The sequence below is a fragment of the Siniperca chuatsi genome, linkage group LG17, assembly GCF_020085105.1.
Source record: "Siniperca chuatsi isolate FFG_IHB_CAS linkage group LG17, ASM2008510v1, whole genome shotgun sequence".
NCBI lineage: Eukaryota > Metazoa > Chordata > Actinopteri > Centrarchiformes > Sinipercidae > Siniperca > Siniperca chuatsi.
This window is the reverse complement of record NC_058058.1, coordinates 17,250,240-17,269,990: the sequence shown is the minus strand read 5'-3', so window position 1 is coordinate 17,269,990 and position 19,751 is coordinate 17,250,240. Positions and strand designations below refer to the sequence as shown.

The following is a 19,751-nucleotide window of genomic DNA, read 5'->3' as shown; positions in this document are numbered from 1 at the left end:
CCATCAGCTCATAACCTCCATCTCACCCCAGTACACACACACACCTAGGGTCATTTGCACCAGACAATACAGTGAGTCACAGCCAAGCCTATCTATCTGTCTGCGTATGAGTGTGTGTGCGTCAGACCATTAAGTCCGACTCAGCAAACGAGAGAAAGCCGGAAAGCTGGAAAGGATAATGATTGGAGGAAATTAAATTCTGGCTAGTGACTCCTCCCCTGGGTGTGTGTGAGTGAGATAGCACTTAAGAGGGTGAATGAATGTGCACAAGTTATCCAGTATTTATTACTAATATATTGAGTCTTCAGTTAATTTCTCTCATATTGTGATCAAGGTTTATTGTGAAATCCATCATGGGGACACAGGCAGAGCTGCAGATTCACAAAACCATCATCTATAGTACTAGAGGCACTAATCATACAATATAATGTTTGAACACTGCATTAAGCTGAACTACACTATCAATACATTTTTAAAAGAAGAAGAAGAAGAATTATTTCCATAAACTTCTAGTATCACTGAGTGAATATGTTCTTACGCAAGAGTCCTACTGTACAAGGCAAATGTCCGGTCTAATTCAAATATCTAACAATTGTCCATGTCTTAACAGTTTATGTATTCAGTCATTATTTGACATAAATCTTCTTTTAAAGCTACAAAGAGAAAATGTGGGGTGAGAAAGACAGATATGACATGCAACAAAGGTCTCCAGCCGAAACCGAACCAGAGACATTGCAACTATATTGTGTCGTCTTAACCACTACGCCACCAGGACAACTCTTTCACTAAAAAGTGAAAGGAAACTATCTCAATTTAATGAAATAAGGCTTTAAGTAGATTAATAGGCTAATGTGGTTACTGTAGGACTGCTTAAAAAAAGTAAAACTATATTTCGAAAAAACATAGGCTAATTGTGAATGTTTATTGTATATATTTTTTGGTCTTCATATAGAGTGCAGATGTGCAGTTTAAATATATAATAAAATATGCAGGTTAAAACAAAACAAGATAAAGAGTCATACTAGCAGCTCTGTGAGGCTGTATGGGCTGTGCTTTGAGCCAAATGCTAATGTCAGCATGCTAACATGCTCACAATGACAATACTAAGGTGCTGATGTTTAGCAGGCATAATGTTTATCACGTTCACCACCTTAGTTTGGTGTGTTAGCATGCTAACACTTGCTAATTAGCACTAAACACAAAGAAAACTTCATCCTCAGAGGAACATAAATGTCATTGTCATTGGACCAAAGTAGTGGACCAACCGACAGACCAACATTGCCATCCCTAGAACCACGCTTCTAGACTGTGGAGAACTGAGAACCAGTCTAAAACGTAGTTCAGTTTAAATAAATGAGAAAAAGGCTCAAATCTACAGGCTCCGAAATGAATTGAACTTGAGCTTTAGCGCAGCCTCTTCCTCTGATCTTTTCAACTTTTCATACTTACTTCTCCCACTCACTGAGGGAAATGAGACTTTTTGGAGTCAGTGCAACTGTCATCTTAGAACAGGATCAACTTTTCTCACTATTGAACAAGCTGTTTCTTTTCCTAGCACGCTACTCCTCTCCCCCCGTCTCTCTGCTCGCTACATTTTAACTAATCTCACTCTCATGTGTTCCTGAAAGTGCCAGCCCTGGCTGCTACGTAAAAGAAAAAATTAATCCCCAAAGGACACACACCTACTGCAAACAACCCCAGTGCACTAGGGTTTCCAGTGTGTATGTGGAGCTTACAGTACTTACTGCTATCATACTGCATGGAATGGAAGCGCCTATCTGTTTTTTAATCTGTTTATGGGGAACCTGAACCACAAAGACACACTAATAGGTAGAAGCTGGTGGTTTAGAGGCAGAAAACCACAGCTTGCCTGCTGGGAAGCTGTCATCTCCTCCTCTACCCCTGGCTGAGTGCTTACTCTGCGCTGTTCACGCTTTCTAAGACACACAACGCACACACAGATTCTACCTTGCAACACACAGACACACACACACACACACACACACACACACACACACACACACACACACACATTATCCAGGGAAATAGATAGAGACACACTGTGAATATGGAAGCCTAAAAAAAAAAACAGTCTCTCATTTTCTACAGACTAACTTTTGCAAACTGACACAGAATACACAGAGAATACTTACTGAGACATAATACACTCAAATGCAATGTCTCTGTCACACAATACGCATACTGTACAGGGCACACACACACACACACACACACACACACACCTACACGCAGTATAGTCCTGTGTGAGACTTCATGTCCCAGACTGCGCCTCTCCCAGTGGATCTAATCCGAACCCCTGCTGCTAAATCTGACAGGGACAGAGTGTGACTGTGCATGTGTGTGTGTGTGTGTGTGTGTGTGTGTGTGTGTGTGTGTGTCAGAGGGAGGGAGAGAAGGTGGTGGGGGGAAAGTGGAAACAAAATAGCTGATTAATTGCTGTGTATTTTTGTACTATAACTGATAAGTGCTTCTTTGGTCCTGCACACGCTGAGCTTTCATGCACACTCATCTGCTTTAATGTGTCTCCATACTCACTAATCGCTCTGTAATGTGTGATATCCAATAGGAAAGCAGCTCTCACCTGCCGTCTCTCTCGGCAGCTCCGCCCTCGATGACGGTCTTGACGAAGATGCCCAGTTTCTCCAGGCCTGCGTCAGCGCCAACACCCATCCCGATGATACTGATCCCCAGGCCGTCTTCATCTGGGAACACACAGACCACATAGTTAAAATGTGTGTTTGTGTGTTTGACGGGGCACAGCAGAGCACAAAGTTAAGGGCCTAACTTTCCAATGAGCTTGGAACAAACCCAAAATGGCTTCTAGTAAACTGATGCCAGACACTCAAACAATTGATTTATTAATGGAGTAGGAGACATTTACTACAGGTATGGTGGCCTTCACATAAAAAGGCAATGTGCTGGATGGGATATTCCTTTCCAATCTAGCATTCGTCCATCCCCATCCTGCATTAATTATTCACAAGTTGCTAGGGTTACATAACAGATAGTGGATGATGAAATCCTATGATGTCTATTTTAGGTCCTTGGCAATATTGGATTTCAACACAGGAAAGCCTCAACAGGAAAAGACAAGAAGAGGATGCAATATCACCTCTTTGTAGCTCATGCTGGGGAATTAGGACAAACTGTGCACTACAATGTCTTTTAATGTGATCTAAGAAGAGTTGTAGTGATAAAGAAATACTGAAAGAAAGTATAAAATAAAGTAATGAAGAAACAACCTTGTCTGAAAGAAGAAAATAGAAATATCACACCTTTAATAAAAAAAAAGTGACATCTGATATGTGGGTGATTCTGTCTACTGGGTATAATGGGTAACTGACAGGATCCACCTCCTCGTAATGATGTTCTTAGATTTTCTTTCCCACCTTTCTCCAGCTCCACAGGGAAGAGCTCCAGTTTCTCCACCCTCTTCTCCAGCTCGTACTCTGCGGAGGATGCCACAGGATCCACCTCTTCATTACGACGGTCGTAGTCCTCATTGGAGTAGGTGTTGAACACCTGGTGAGGGAGCATAGGGAGTTAGCGGAAGTGGGCACACAAAATCTAATATAGCAGTTGGTTCACATTATAGAGATAGAAATGGTTCCACCACCTCAGCAGCATCATGATTCTGGATGTTCATTGAAGTTTTATAAAAGGGTATATTGTACCTAATGACTTAAACAAATCAAGTTTTGGTTTAACATACACAAGGGTTACAAAGCTTATCAACAATTACAACTCATACAAATATGACAAGACACTTCTATTCTTTGATGATAACAGTGGTTGCTCTGCAGGCGGAGTGATGCTGCTACTTTACAAGTTAATGAATATGGATGGAAGTAAAAATGAGCTTTTGTGTTCCCAACCAATGCATTATCTACACAACAAAGCTAACAACACTGTGGTAAATAAAGGCCCATATAACAAAGCCACAACTACAACCACAAATCAGCCCATTAACCAACAGGAAACAGTAGTGTAGAGAAACATAATTCGGTGATGGGGGATAGGGAGGCCTTTCTCCTCCTCTAAGCTGTGCGAGGGACCTCTCCTGCACAGCAAGAGTCAGCCGTCACTTCACATCTCATGCCGGCCAAGTGCTCTCACTGCTCTCTACACTGAAGAGGAAGGGGAGGAGGTGAGAGAGCTGTGCTCAAGCAGACTCGAACGTGCATGTTGTTGTCACGTCCGTAGTGTGGTGTTCTGCAAAACGCTGGCTGTTTAACTGAATAAAGGGGTGCATGAGTATGCAAAGTGTGAAGTGAGAATAGGTAAACATGCGTGCAAGCGCATAGGCACGCTTGGATGACGATATAAGCGCCATCCTGGCTGTCTGTGTGTCTCTCAGACACCTGCACACACACACACGCACACACACACACACACACACACACTGATTGCAGCTGCTATAAAATCTGAGAAACTAGAGACATTCGCCACATGGTGTTGTCTCCTACAAGCAAGGAGTTCGGGGGAAGGATATAACACATTTAGCTTGATGACGTAAGTCATTATCAGAGTTAATCACAACACTGCATGCTACTCATCTGTGATCACATGAACAGAACTACAGTAGATGAGGCTGGAAATAAACTGTCACACACTGCATTGAGGATACAATCTCATTCCCTCAGTTTTATCACATCCACCCTGCTGTAGAGTCACTTCCTGTCTCAGTGCCCTGACCTCTTTGAATTGGATGAAAGAAGAAATATATTCTCAGTAGCGACATGTCACATCACATGTATTGATTAAAACCTAAAGCCAGATTTAGGTTTGTCACTTGGTTTGTCTCTGCACATGTGTGCAGAAATGGAACAAGATCTCAGCTGTGTGAGGTCATGACAAATACAATAAGCAATTCTGGCTTCTGTCATCAATATTTTAGTATTGTTGGAACAGTGAAAGATAACGATAATGAGGGAAAACAAGTTCAAAAACATTAAAAAATGCTTGAAAAATGTCAGTCAAGATATTTGTGCTTTTAGTTACACATTTTTTCATGCTGTAGCGGATGGAGCGTGGGTTTGACTAATATCTTACCACATGATAAAGAAGCAACAAACTACAGTAAATAAATAAATGGCTCTCTGTTGAAGAGACACTGTCTAGGTTGTACACACAGCTTGGGCACATTGATGTAGCGTAATGCTGCCAGGGTTTGTTTTTATTCTTTCCGCTATGTGAGCCTGCGTGAGCTCTATCCATGGCCTCCCTGTCATCAATCATTCAGTGTGATCAACAGCCCTGCATTATTAACGCTCACATGCACTCACATACCCACATAGACATGCATTTACTCACGCACACACGCTCACATATAAACATGCACATAATGTTGTGCATAGCATTAAAGAAATATAAAAGCCAATGCATACACACACAAATGCCCCTCTTTCTCCACACACACACACACACACACAATAAACACCAATGCACAAACACACACTGCTGACAAATGCTAACACCAGCACTTGCACTGTCCTGGATGTCCTGGACACGATGCTACCATTGGCAGTCAGTACACTCTCTAATGGCCTCTCTCTGTCACTGTGTGCTATCTACAAACACATTAGCATGTAGCCAGTCAGAGAGAGAGAGAGGTCATGAAGAGAGATGAGGACAGATGAGGGTGGATCCGTGAAAGAGACAGAGGAGGCGCAGTGATGGAGATAGATAAGAAAAGGGCAGGAGAGGGAATTCAAATAAAGAGACAGATGAACTGAGAAGGCAAAGGACGGACAACAGAGCATTGGTGACTGAGAGAGGGAGTGACAAAATAATCAAAGAGCGTGCACAGGGGAAATAAGAATAGGTAGGCAGACAGAGAAACAGAGAGACAGGCTACACCATCAAATAGAAAGCATTTACCCACAAGATAAAGACTCTTGACGGTTGTATGGCTCTAGGCGGAAACTACTGGTATATATCTCTAGATTGCCCGAATACCACCTGTTTTCCCAGTGAGGAAAGACCACGTTCAGTCAATTTGATAATATTCAGCTGATGTTTTATTTAGGTTTACTATTACTTTAAGTCTGGCAAAATTTTCATATTTCTCTACTTAGATAGGATGTATATATTCATGTTCTCTGACAATATTTGGATTTTGTTTTGCCAAAAAAACAAATACTTTTTGACTTGAAGTAACAGGGGAGATAAGTTACAAAACAAATTGATTGAAGACAGAGAGATTGGGAGATGGTACAGTAATGTGTGCGACTGTGTTTGACCTTGGCAATATGGTAGGATCCTGTTGCCTGCTGCTTGTTTTACTACAGGGAGCCGAAAAATGACCAGAGTACAGGACCACGCCTGCAGCTGGCAACCAGAAGCCTGACAGCTGTGGAACAGACAGTTAGGGCTGCCAATAACCACACATGTATAATGGCTATACTCAAACAACACTGGCCTATTACCTATATATACATATACGTGAAGGACGTGTTGGAGTGTCGTGAAATTTGGTGCAGACATTGCTGGTCCTCAAAGGATAAATTGTAATAACTTTGATCCCCTGACCTTTCCTCTGAAGCCATCATCACATCAAAATGTGACCAAATACCTCCACAACTAATGGCATTCCCATCAGCTTCAGCTGTACTTTGGGTTTAATGCTAAATAGCAAATGTTAGCTTGCTATCGCTCTAAAAAAAGATGGTGAACATGGTAAACATTAAAACCTGTTAAACATCAACATGCTAGCATTGTCATTGTGAGCATGTTAGCATGCTAAAGAGAAGTCTAAGTGCAGTCTCACAGAGCTGCTAGCATGGCTGTACATCTAGTCTTTTTAAGTCCAGGTTGCTCTGAGAAACGTTATTATTGGCTTTTACAGGATGTACAATTTGAGGCATGGAGCAAAACTTGACAGAGCAGACACAACCTGACATTGTCTGTATGTAGGGACAGACTCAAAAGACAAAATAAATCTTGACAGCTCCACCAAACGTAATATGATGCATATCAATATGTTGACCCACATAATCCAATAAACTGATCCCTGGAAACATGTCAGAGCATTTCACCCTTATCTGCTTTAATAACTGTGTAAAATTGATATCCTCATCACGTCAAGATGACAAACACGTACAAATTTCCACTTTCAAGTACAGTCGGTGTGTGCTGATGCAGGTTATTATGCTCAATTGTAATTCCATTATTATTGAAGAGGCAGCCCACAAGGCCAACCACTAAATGTGGAAGTAGACTGGAGTATAATGGACCGTATCCCCATATGGTGCCCCTCTGGAATTTAACTGGAATAGTCTTTTGGAGGATTAAACACAACACACAACCATTTATGTAAATATATTCCTCTACACTGCCTGCACTTTCTTTCAAGCTTAACACACTGCTTTAGATGAAAAAAAGGTTGTGCAAAAAGTGAGATTTTTAGGACTGATATAGAAGTACCTTATTTTCAGATGGCTGGCCACATATTTTTAAAATCATAAAATAAGGTTTTATGGACTCTGGGGTAGTGGAGCTTTCTGAGTACATCTAGCTGCCTAATTTTAATGCACAAAGTATGGTCTAAAATGTGGTTTACATAATTATAATACATATAGCAACCATAACATCCTCTTAAGATGGGAGCCAGTAAATGCACTCATCATTTTACAGCAACTCTATTAGTGTAATATCGCTTCTGATCCACCCACATAGTCACACACACACACATACAGTACACATCTCTTTAACTGAGATCTAACATACACTGTAAAGTCTAATATTGACTACCTCTCCTCTCTCTCATTTTCAGCCCTCACTGTATCAACCACTATCTCTCCTTTTCCTCCTTCTTATCCTCATCTTTCATCCATACAACACACTGATCGATGTCCCTGACAGCAAACACACAGACACACAAATTTTGGCGTTTTGTCAGTAATCAAACCCCTTACGATGGAGTTACTGGCACTTAAGTGTGGACAGCAGTTCTGCTTGGGCATCCACAGATTGGCAGCCTTGTTATCTGATCTCCAGGCCTCGAGGAGGATGGAGGGAGTTTGGTTTGACTCTTCTGAAATGCAGTTTTACTGTCATTTGTGGATGCTGCTGCAGCTGCTGTGACTCTGCAGATGCCTGCAGACCGCCCTCAGCCACTGACTTGATTAAAGCTGAGACCTCTCACTCAGTATAAGTGCCTCTCGCTCTCTCTGTATTTGTATGTGGGTGATTGAGTAGATATGCTAAAAATGCACATCAGGTATTTGAGTGATAACAATGTGCATGCAGGCTTTTGTGTTCATGTCTGTGCAGGTGGTTGAAGTTTCATTGCAGGTACATGTCTGCACAAGTATGCATGCATATGTACATATGTACATGCCCAGGCTGGTATCCTGCATCAAGATTCATCTCACTGCCTGTGGTAGTATAATAACGTCTGTCAGTCTGTCTGGATAGCTGTTGGGATAGCCTGATGGCTCCTGTCTGGGACAGAGGAGCTGGGATTAACCAAGGGCCCACTAAGCCAGCTAATAGGGGAGGAGAGAGGTAGAGGGAGCAACAGAACATGGGGGTGAGGCTAGAGGAGAAAAGGGTAAAAAAGGAGATAACATTTGAATGGGGAGGAGAGGAAGGGGCAGAATGAGAGACGGAGATTTTGGACTGGGACAAAAAAAAAAGAGGACAAATGAGGGGACACATGAAGAGATGCGGGAAGCTTTAAGATGATGAGAAAATGGAGGCGTAGTAAATGAAAAGGAAGAATCAAGTTTACAGAGGATGGGAGGCAATATCCACTGCAAGAGAGAAACAGTGACTCATATGATTCATGGATTAGAGCAGCAGCAGACAGGGAGGCTATTGAGGAGTGAAACAGGCAATAAGAGAGAAAAGAAAAAAAGAAAGAAAGAAAAGAAAATGGAAAAAAAAGGAAAAGCCAGGGAGCAGGCGAGGCTAGGGGTAATTTGCTCCAGGGTTGTTTGAGTTCCTGCCTAAGATGTCACGGCATGGCACCCATGTCCGGCCAACCGCCTCTGATGGTATTAAACCGGGTCTTCGGTGTATCGGTGCCAGTGTCGTCGCCCGCCCTGCGCCTTCCAGACAGTGGACGCTGCCCAGGGCAATAAGAGGCAGGAAAACCCAGGAGAAATGTTCCTACTGCTGTGGCACAAGCCCAGCAAACCCTGCAGTGGATTAAATACAGCCTGACACACACACACACACAGTCTGCTCTGCTGCGACAGCTCAGCACATTTGCATTCCATTATTTCTACCTATGGCCACCCACCCACTCACACAACACCGTGCCGGAGAGCTGACAGGTGCTGAAGAAAGTGTCTGGATGCTGAGGGGACGAGACAGTTGCTGCTGATGGAAATGAATTAATGTCTTGCGAGAATAGACCGAGACTGACAGATTTAAAGAGGTGGAGATGGGGAGAAGTGAAAGTGAGAAAAGAGAGAAACAAACAGAAACATTCAATAACCTGTTGTATATAAAGATAAGTGAGAACGTACAGGATTTTACAGTCAATTCAAGGACCAACCTTTCTGTCATCTTGACTCTTCTGAGGAAGTGACACTGACTTTTGACGTGACAGGGAATGTCAATCTAACAAGTCAGCATATCTTTTTTTAACTTCAGATGGAGCTTCTGCATACAGAGCAGACAAACATCCTGTTCATACAAGAGGAGATCTTTGAGAGAAATACACTGCCATGATGTACTGTTTTCAAATGTAATTAAGATTTGATTTCAGAGCTGTGTTTTCATTCAAAAGGAGCAAACTCAGCTCAGCTTTTTTCTGCTGCTGTTTCTGCAGCTGGCTTGTTTTTTGGCCTCAAGAATGCACTTCAGTCCACTGTTTATGGCACAATACCACTGGGTGCCATGATTCCCACCAACAAACCATGCCACTGGCCAACTATAGGATGAGACATGAGAGTGAGGGAGAGAGAGAGGGGCCAGCTTTAAACAGGGGGCAGAGCATAGTAAACAACTATGAACTCAATGGCTGCAGACAATGCCCTGCTTTATTTCATGTCTTGGTCATATACAGTGAGTGGGATGCTGGGATCAAAAGTAAAACAACAACATGTTGCTTGTCACAGTACAGATGCTGTAATGCCCACTTGCTATGCTATGTAATTCATTATGGTGCAACAATGACTTGGCAGAGTTTGGGACCATACTCAGTATTCATATTACTACACAACATAATAACCACTCTGTGTGATTTGGAATAATTCAGTGGTTGGTTTTAAGGATAGAAATCAGTCCAAGTGTTGGTATTCCAGCGTTTGAATAAGTTTAAATTCAGACAGTTCACCTCAATAATGTTCTTGACTCAATATAAACAAGGACATGGTGACAGCGCAGCAGTCTAAACCTTCCTCAGCACCGGCTTAGCAAACACTGAGAACATTGTGTCACTGAAGCACTCTGTGCAGTTTTTTACTGCAATAAAAAACTGGCAGCGCGCTGATGATATCATTAGCAGGGGACCAGATTGGGTAGGTGGGGATTGGATGATGGTTCATGACACGGTCCACTGTGTGGCAACTGACCAGCTTCAAAAACCGCACGTCGGCACATCTTGCCTTTACTGGATCATTAAATATGCATCCCCCAGGGAGGATCGGGTGGCACCGAAACAAGCAAACAAAAACACCACTGCATTAATAATGGAGTGACTAAGCTACATGCACGCACAAATACGCACATATCCAACACCCGAGTTTGGAGTAGTTGTACCTGTCAGAGATAAGAGAGGAAGGAAAAATGATGATGTGCTTTTCCATTCATAGCTTGACTACTACACAAAATAACACCATGTCATGTGACTGTCTGGACTGAATTTTAATTTAGGACACCAAAGAATACTGCTGGATTGTTTATGCTGACCTTTTAGCTCAAATATATAACAATATTTAAAGCCATCACACTTTCTACACTACTAGATGATTTGTAAGGAGTCTAGCTGTTATTCAAGATTTCCAATTTAGCCTCCCCAAATAAGGCTTAACCAAAATACCCGACTGTCGTTCTGACTGAGCTCAGCCGCTGTTTTTGCTGATCTAACCAAAATGTCTGCTGTTATATAGCTGCTGTAGCAGAGTGTTGGAACTCTCTCCCAACAAAACCCTCTCCCATTATGCCTGGCCACAGATTGCATATTTAGGAAGTTGACAGCCAGCTTCACTCAGCTTGCAGAGAGAAAAAACTAGAACTCAGGGCAGAAGATGAATTGGGTGCTAAAGATTGTAGCAATTAAGAGATACAGTGTTACGGCTGTATGTGTTTCCCTGAGCTGTTTGTCCCTTTACCTCTTCTGTCCTCTCTAGTTCTGCCCAGGTGTGCTACATCTGATTGCTCAATGAGGTGCATCTGGCTTGGGAATGAAGTGCTTAAAAGCTCCTGTGCCAGCATCAGAAGAGAGGCATCTGGTGTGGGGACTGCTGCTCTTGCTGCCTCTTAGCCTGGGATTTTGTGTTGCTGTTGTGTTTTGACTTTGCATCTTTTGATAGTCTCGATTTAGTGTCCTGGTTGCTTGTATGTCTTCATGTTAATAAATCCCATTGATTTGGTTGTTTTAAAGGTGTTTCTCTGTGGTTGATTTGGGTCAGTGGAGGAGTGCTATTTGCCCCATAGGGCCGCCTAAGGGTGGGGCGTAACAACAGATACAGAAAGTTCTTTAATGCAAATAATATAGCAAAGTCCCATTTAGCAGCAGTTTTCCATGTTATGAGTTGTGTTTTTGTAGACTTTGACTCATTGAGAATGATTGGAACAGAGGACATATGTCTGCAAAATGGAATTTTCCAGTGTTGCGTCCACTGCAACACTGGAAAATTAGACTATACTGAAGGAGGCTAAGCTGCAGCAATGTGGTGCAGACCTAAATACTATTTACAAATGACATTGCCAAAATCCATGTAAGTATTGGTTCCAAAATCCAAGCTATGCTGTTACACATATATCAGCCAAAAAGACAGACTGCCCTAAAGTAGAGCAATCCTTTCCATCAGAAAACACGGTCAAGAAGCAAAGTTCCTGGCTCGAGGCCATCTCATTTGAGCTGGTGTAGCACAAGACTGTATTAGGTGATGCTCCAGATAAGGATGATGTTAGAATCAAACAGATGTTTACTGTTGATGCATGTATGTAACAACATTGTTGGATTTAAACAGTCGTGTACAGTAGGGAGGACAGGCCAGAAGTTACATCCTGAACAAACATTTCAGTCTCTGTTGTCATGTACTGTATTAGGGGCAATCAAATGAGCTCCAAAATGTTCAAAAGACATAACCGTCTCTTAGTGCCTGGCATGTTGGTGGAACAACACTGGGAGGGTGCTTGTTGGCATTTTCTCTGTTTCTCAGCATCAGCGATTTTGTCTTTATGTTCTTTCATGCTCCAGTAAGGTACAAGATGAGTCTCTGAATTGGTTTGATGTACTGCAGCCTGAGATGCAAACTGGCAAAAGTACAAAGAAAAATGTGTGTAGGTTGTCCTTGCAACCAAGTGTTTGTAGTGGGATCTAATCTGCAAGCATGAAGATATCAGGAAGGGGCGCGTTTTGAAACTTTTGAATGGGGGCAGTAAATAGTCTAATATGAAATAATAACAATAAATAGCTGCTATTTGAAACTCCAAATAGATTAGATTATGAGACAATGGGCCCCTGGACACATGTAAATGTCCCCCACCCCTTCTATATATGAGCAAGACACCCGGACTGAAAGACTTTGTGGTCATTTTGTGTTTCTGTGTGGTGGGTTTGCATTTTTTTGTAGTTGTTTCGGTTTCTTTGTGGTTCTTTGATTGACTTTCCAACAAGAAATGTTAACAGTCACTTCATACAGAGGCTCTGGTCCATGGGCCCCTGGACTTGTACCCAGTAGGCCTGTTCATTAATCTACCCATGACACTAACAAGCCAGCTACCTATAATCTTATGACTCTGGTAAGGGGGGCACTAGGGGCAATTAGATTCCTGGGGAGGGGGGCCATGCTGCTCTGGCCCCACCCCTGATCTGATGAAAATGAGTCATATAGGTGACCTCATATTCCCCTGTGTTGACCTCACATCCCTTTAAATACAGGAAATTAAATCTCTAAAAACAAAATACTCTTAAAAAAGTATTTACGAGACACAGACGTTTATGTACCACAGAAAAAGAATAAGCACAACCATCCCTTTTAAGTTGCAGAACAACACACCAGTCGAAACATCTAGTAAAAGACATTCATAAAAATGTACAAAGTCTTGCGGCTACAAAACCATTGCCACAGAGAAGAGGATTGACACACATCTATCATATTGATTATGGCTCTGAGCTCATTTCCATGCTACTCAGCATTCCACTAACAGAATGCAGCAGAATCTAATGGACAAAACACCAGTCTCTTTGATATAGTGACAGACATCATGCACAGTGTAGGGGCTGATTACAGAGCCACTTCAGTGGCTGTTTAACCAGTGCTTCACTCATCACATCTGCTTAATTCCATTAAGATCGACTGATGAAAATGCAGTTGTGTCTAAAGGCACAAAAAGTATCATTAAAAAGACAATATTAATGCCATTCACATACAGAGGGAGAGAGGAAAACATGAGGAGACTGACACAGCAGACTGCATGCAGAGGGAGAAGACTTCTGGCAAACTCCTGGGGTGCGGTTCAACACACAGAGAAAGAAAACACACTCCATGGAAAGAAATCTGCAACAAGTATGAGATGGTTAAAAGCTTTTAGGATTTGTTTGCGATCAAGGCTGAAATTTTGAAAACACTGAGAGAACCACACAGGGGAACTGAACACTGGCTGAGATGTGTGCGATACCATCAGATCAAACATTGCATTCTCAATGTCATATCAGCTGCACAGAACATACTTTGAGATACAGGACATCAAAAGTGCAATAGAAGATTGAATCTACTTCAGTACTACTACATGAATCTGTATGCCTCAGAGTGAACAACCAAACTAGAAGTACTAATGTCAAGGATAAAACCAGTTGCTTGAATGAACATGAGATCTGATGCTCTTCTGTAGGTCAGTGCCTTCAGGAGGGCAGGCTGCTTTCGCCTCAGGCAGCTCAAAGCAGTCACTTCTCACTGGGTCAGTCAAAATGTTACAGCTGAGTGAAAGGATGTGGAACGAATCATTAATAAAAAACAAAAAAAACCTGTATGTGTATTAACAACGCTAAGGGTTTACAGCCACAGTAGCGGTTCTGTGAGGCTGTACTTACTGTAGACACAGCAGTACTTTGAGCTAAATTCTAATGTCAGCATGCTCACAATGACAATTCTAATATGCTGATGTTTAGCAGGTATAATGTTCACCATCTTAGTTTTGCGTGTTAGCATGCTAACATTTGCTAATTAGAACTAAACACAAAGTACAGCAGAGGCTGATGGGAATGGCATTTGTTTAGCAGGTATTTGGTCAGAAACCAGTTGGACAATGGACAAATAGAAATTTTGACCTGATGATGGCACTTGATGAAAAGTCAGGGGATCACCAAAGTTATTACAGTTTATCAACTGTAATTGAATCCATCCAATAGTTGTTGAAATATTTAATTCTGGACCAAAGTGGTGGTGGACCACCAAACCAACTGACATTGCCATTCACAGACTCGTGCCGCTAGCATGGCTAAAAACTAGAACTATAAACTCAACGCTACTGAAGTCAGCACAATAATCGGCTTCTTTGGGCATCTGGACCTGTTATTCGTCTTCTCAAACAGAAGTCAGCATGCATGATTACAAAATGTTGCCAAAAGGTTGTTGTGTGTCATGTTCTCCCTGTGGCTGCCATTATGATTTCTAAAATAATTAAGCTTTCAAAGCTGGGATGTTGAAATTATTTATCCGCTTTACGGGCCAGGATTGAGAGATATTACACGAAGGGGAGGGAACATTTAGTATTAGATTATAAAACGGCAGTTTTTTTTCAAGGTTTTCTCTGCTGTCTCCTCCCACAGGGGTCAAGCTGGACTCGTGCAGGGCAGAGGGGCTGAGAAAACAGCTTTGTCTGTTTCACTATATAGACGAACAAAAGACAGAACCCTGTCTGTTCCTCGTGTGCTGAGAGGAGGGGGGCGTAAGATGGAGAAGTGGTAGGGTTGCATGTCTAATTGTGCTTGTGCATCTGTGTCGGGGGCTGTGCCTCTGTTGAATATTCCATATGATGAACGAGCGTCGGCCCTTTTCATAGAAAACAGAAGCTTTGAAACGACAGACAACAACAGAGGAGCATATTCCCTGCCTGTTCAACCTAAATGGGACAACAAGCAGTGTAGTACTCACTTTCACTGTATAATGAAAATAAAATTTGCTAAACTGATCTCAAGAAATGATCAAAACAGGTTTTGTAGATATCTTCACTAAAATATGAAATGGTATTTGTTAAACATATTACCAAAAACATACATTTATATTACATTTGATGCTATGTTTAAGCCAGATAATATAAGAACTGATACTCTTGTGGAAATGTATGCTTGTGATTGTGTGTGTTTTCATGCACGTGTGTTGAGTCCTGAGAGGGAGGAAAAGAGAAAGAAGCAAAAGGACACACATTGCAGAGATAATTAGTGAGCCAACATGTTCTCCTCAGAATAACTGGGTTAATTGTTCTGGTTCGTTACAGAATGTTAATAGAATTGATCCTCAACCTGTGGAATGTTTGTGTTAGCTCCAAATCTTTCATACAGAAATCTCACACTCTCAAACACCACTGTGTTGCCCTTGCATGTTACATGTACACACACACACACACACACACACACACACACACAAACACACACACACACAGTCTGAAAATCACAAAAGTAAAAATCAATTTCACTGACAAATTAAATAAATGGGATATAAAGGCAAATAGGAACCTAAAGCATGTTGTTTACTACTACAAATGTTAAGCTTATTGATTCTAAATGCTTTAGGATAAAGACTGAAAAAATATTTCCCATAATCTTCTAAATCCATCTTCCCAGTCCAGAAACAACACTAGCTGCATTGTGTCCAGCTCAGCACCGAAAACAGTATCAAAATACTTCAAGGCAGATGATGCAACAAACACTATGGTAAAGCTATTTCTATTGAAAAAAAAAACAGGGACATGAAACTCTGTAGGAACTGGGCATGACTGCATTTTCACCAGGAACAATTAACTATTTTTATGAGTAAGTCTAATTATCACCTTTCCAGCCCCTGTAAAGTCCCTGTGGGATGGAAGGTAAAAATGCATGTAATCTCTAGCCATAAGTCTACTGAGATCACTGAGCATAATGGACACAACAAGGTTGCATACTCGAGACACACATACACACACACACTAGGTCGACTATATTCTATTATTCTATATTCTATATATATTCTATTTGACAGATCCATGTAGACTGCCACTGAAATGTACAAAATATCCTCATCAAGTAGCTCAATAAATGGCTTACTCGTTTACAAGACAGAGATGGGACTGCCTGAGAAAAACAAACTCAGTATCTTGTGTGAAAACTATGTGGGTGCAGAACCAGCATGACTAACACATGCACAGATGTTCTGTTCATGAACACGTCAATTTCCCAGAGGGCGATGCTTTGACCCTCAAGCTCTGCATTACAAAATAACTACAACCCCTGCTATCAGAGAGCAACAGCTACAATATATGATGAATTGCTATTTTATCTACAAGATAGCAGACCATACTAAAGAATAGAAAATGTGAAATGAAACCATACAACAGAGGTTTTACAAGGATAAAGATGACTGAAGTCAGATCCTTTTATCATGATCATAGAACCTCACAATTATGTATGTGAAAACAACAAAGCTAACCACAATGAGTAGTTCAACAGTAACAGTAAATATGAGCCCATAAAAAGGAAGCTCTGCATACAATATTAGCTCTCTGTTGTTTTAACCTACTTTTGCTAAGAGCTGCACAAGGGCTTTTATGTTGGATTGTGTTCAGTGTGTTTACACAATTAAGGCTTCTGCAACAGTTTTGTTCAGCACCCAACTCACCGTAATGGGAGAAGTGCTGAAGCGAATCTTCCTCTTTGGAGGGATGTCCTCTTTGTTTTCTTGTGGTAGACCAGGAATCTCTGTCAGGTCAGAGCCCGGGTCGTAGACAATATCCTCATCGTCTCCGTAGAGGTCATCCTCAGGATCCGTGCAGCTTTCCCCCCAACCCTGGTAACAGGCGTCCCCGTCTGCGTTAAAAATCACCCGCTCATTCCCAGTGTATTCCTCATCAGGTTCTTCCACCTGGTCCTTGGGAGATTCAGAGGGCTTTTCTTCTCTTAAATCATCCCCATCCTCCTGGCTTCCCTCAGCAGGTGTTGTTGGGGTCGGCAATGGCTCAGGGGTTGCCTCTTCAAAAGTTTCATAAGCTTTGTCGGTAATAACAGCATCATCTGTAGGCTTTGAAGCTTTGGACACCCCTAGATCATCAATATGATTTCTTGTTTCTGAAGATTTCTCCTCTTCTTCACAAGAACCATTGACCTGGCTTCCGTTGGTGGTGACCCCAGAAAGACGCCGTCTATCTCCGCCCATAGTCTCAGCCTTGTCTGCTTTGTCTTGGGCTTCTTCCTTTTGTGGTACTGGTTTCAGGTCAGAAGTCTCTGTCCCAGGACTGGGGCTCAGAAGGTCCTCAGAAGACGAGGATGTGGGAAGCTTCCCCCCTATCTTGCTTCGGTAGCTTCCACGAACTGGAGATTGTCGTGAATCATCCTCACTGACGTCACCTCCATGTCGTTGGAATCCGTCTGGTGAGTAGAGGGCCCGTCTGCTGACTCCTCTGCAGGGCGCACCTTGGTTGTGGTGGTCAACATTTTCAAAAACAGCACTGAGTTGACTAACAGTCGGTGAGGACGCCTCTGTTCTGGAGCAGAGCGAGTCCAAGGAGTCTGTGCTGCCTCGATTAGACCTGGCACCTCGCCAGTCATCGAGGTGCTCATGGGAACCTCTTTTATCACGTCCATAAGGAAAGACTGGTGATTGGGACTGGTCACGTGACTGCTGCTCAAACAGCTTCCTGGTTTCAGAGAACTTTGCTCCAGCACCTCCAACCCTGTCAGTTGATGAGGAATGCTGGAGTTTTATCACTGATCCATCGGCCTTGTTAATGAAGTTAGTGGGCTTGACCAGCTTTTGCGGCGAGGAATCATCACGACCACTGGCCTTGGCTCGGGGATTTTCTGAGCCCATCTGCATGAACATGTCCTTAATGCGACTGACATGGCTGCCATACTGCCGGCCCCTTGGTTGTTTCACCCGTTCGAGGTCTTTGGGCTTGGAGTCTCCATCGATCCGAGGCTGGTCAAAGGCCTTCTTGAGCGCCTGAAACTCAGCACGGTAGGCATTACGGTGGGGGGAGGCACTCCGGAGGCTGGTCCTCTCCCCTGAGGCCTCCGTCTTCAGCATGATGATGTCTTTGGATTCAGAGGGGATGTCAGCATTGCTGTGGCCTCATTAGAATATGGGAGTGAAGAGTCTAGTTTGACCTACCACAGCGCTGCCTAATCTGACCCAGCTTATGGTAAAGTTCCTGAAGGCCCATTCACACCTGCAGATACAAAAGAGACGTTATCAAGATAGAAACATTTTGTAACACTGCATGTTTATGTGAGTTCAAGAGAGATAACTATTTCAACATGAACACAATAACATGAACTGAAAGTGGCACTTTCTCATCAAAATGATGATTACAAAGCTTGAAAAGAGATAATTTTTACTTTCCATCAAGAACACCATTCAGAAACCAGGGGGCCAAATGAATTACACATGCTGAATGTATGACATAAAAGCTTTCAGTACAAGAGAAATAGTTATGAAAACCTACTGGACTCTAAAAGCACTGTGATGATATCTTTTCAGCATTGCTGCACTGTTTACCTTCGCAAATCAATACTTACTGTAGACATCAGTGTAACGATTTGAGCTCTTTATGTTTAAACTGGTGCTATGTTGTAGGAAATATTGTTGTTTTCTTCTCATTTTCTTCTTCTCTTTTCTCTCCCCCACTCCCTCTTTTTCCTATAGTAAGCTGTGACCCTTGTACACTGCCACATCCCACAGCTCTCTAAACCATCACTGACATTATGGTGGGTCCTCCTAAATGCCAGCCCTCAAATAAAGCTGGTTGTTACAACCTTTACTGCACAGAGAAAATGCTGCTGAATGCACCAAAAAATAGTTGATGCCACCCCAATGACAAAAATACAAAGCATTTCATGAACTTAAAGACTTGCAGTTTAAATGTTGAGATAATGCCCTTGCCCACCATTACAACATTACTGGGTTAGAGCTGGGTAGCAGGCTAGTATAGTAGTTAAATATTCCATACCTACAGCCATTAATGTTTAATCATGTTTGGAAATGCAATCCACAAAGAGAGGGAGATATGACACAATAAAGCTGATATAAAAAAAACAAACATTCACCTGGAACATAGAGTCCATAAATCTAAGTTGTGCTGAAACCCACAGTATTGATAGTATGGATGCATCAGCAGCAGGCAGCAGTGTCTGAAACCTAAATGTCCTGGTTCAATATTCATTATTCACCATGCTGGACTCTCACTGGTCCATGATAACACCTATGTGAAATCCTTGTGCAAAATGCATCCGTTTAAACATGAGGAAACATCCCGTGCTGCTTCGGAGGATATTGCACGGAGGAAAATAAAGTTAGAGGTGAAAGATGAAATTGAGGCTTTAACATTGTTTCAGTGGGATCAGACAAACAGGCAGA

The 19,751-nt window shown here is 42.2% G+C and overlaps 1 protein-coding gene across 5 annotated transcripts in view; it reads right to left on the bottom strand.

Annotated features, from left to right (window-relative positions):
- ppp1r9a (protein phosphatase 1, regulatory subunit 9A) overlaps positions 1 to 19,751 on the bottom strand; it is a 52,581-nt gene that overhangs the window by 27,800 nt on the left and 5,030 nt on the right. For all 5 annotated transcript variants that reach the window (XM_044172775.1, XM_044172774.1, XM_044172776.1 and 2 more), the window contains exons 2-4: positions 17,019 to 18,564; positions 3,411 to 3,543; positions 2,603 to 2,723 (exon numbers count right to left, since the gene is read on the bottom strand). In XM_044172775.1, the coding sequence (XP_044028710.1) occupies positions 2,603 to 2,723; positions 3,411 to 3,543; positions 17,019 to 18,422 (1,658 nt within the window). In that variant the 5' untranslated portion in view covers positions 18,423 to 18,564. The remainder of the gene's footprint in view (positions 1 to 2,602; positions 2,724 to 3,410; positions 3,544 to 17,018; positions 18,565 to 19,751) is intronic.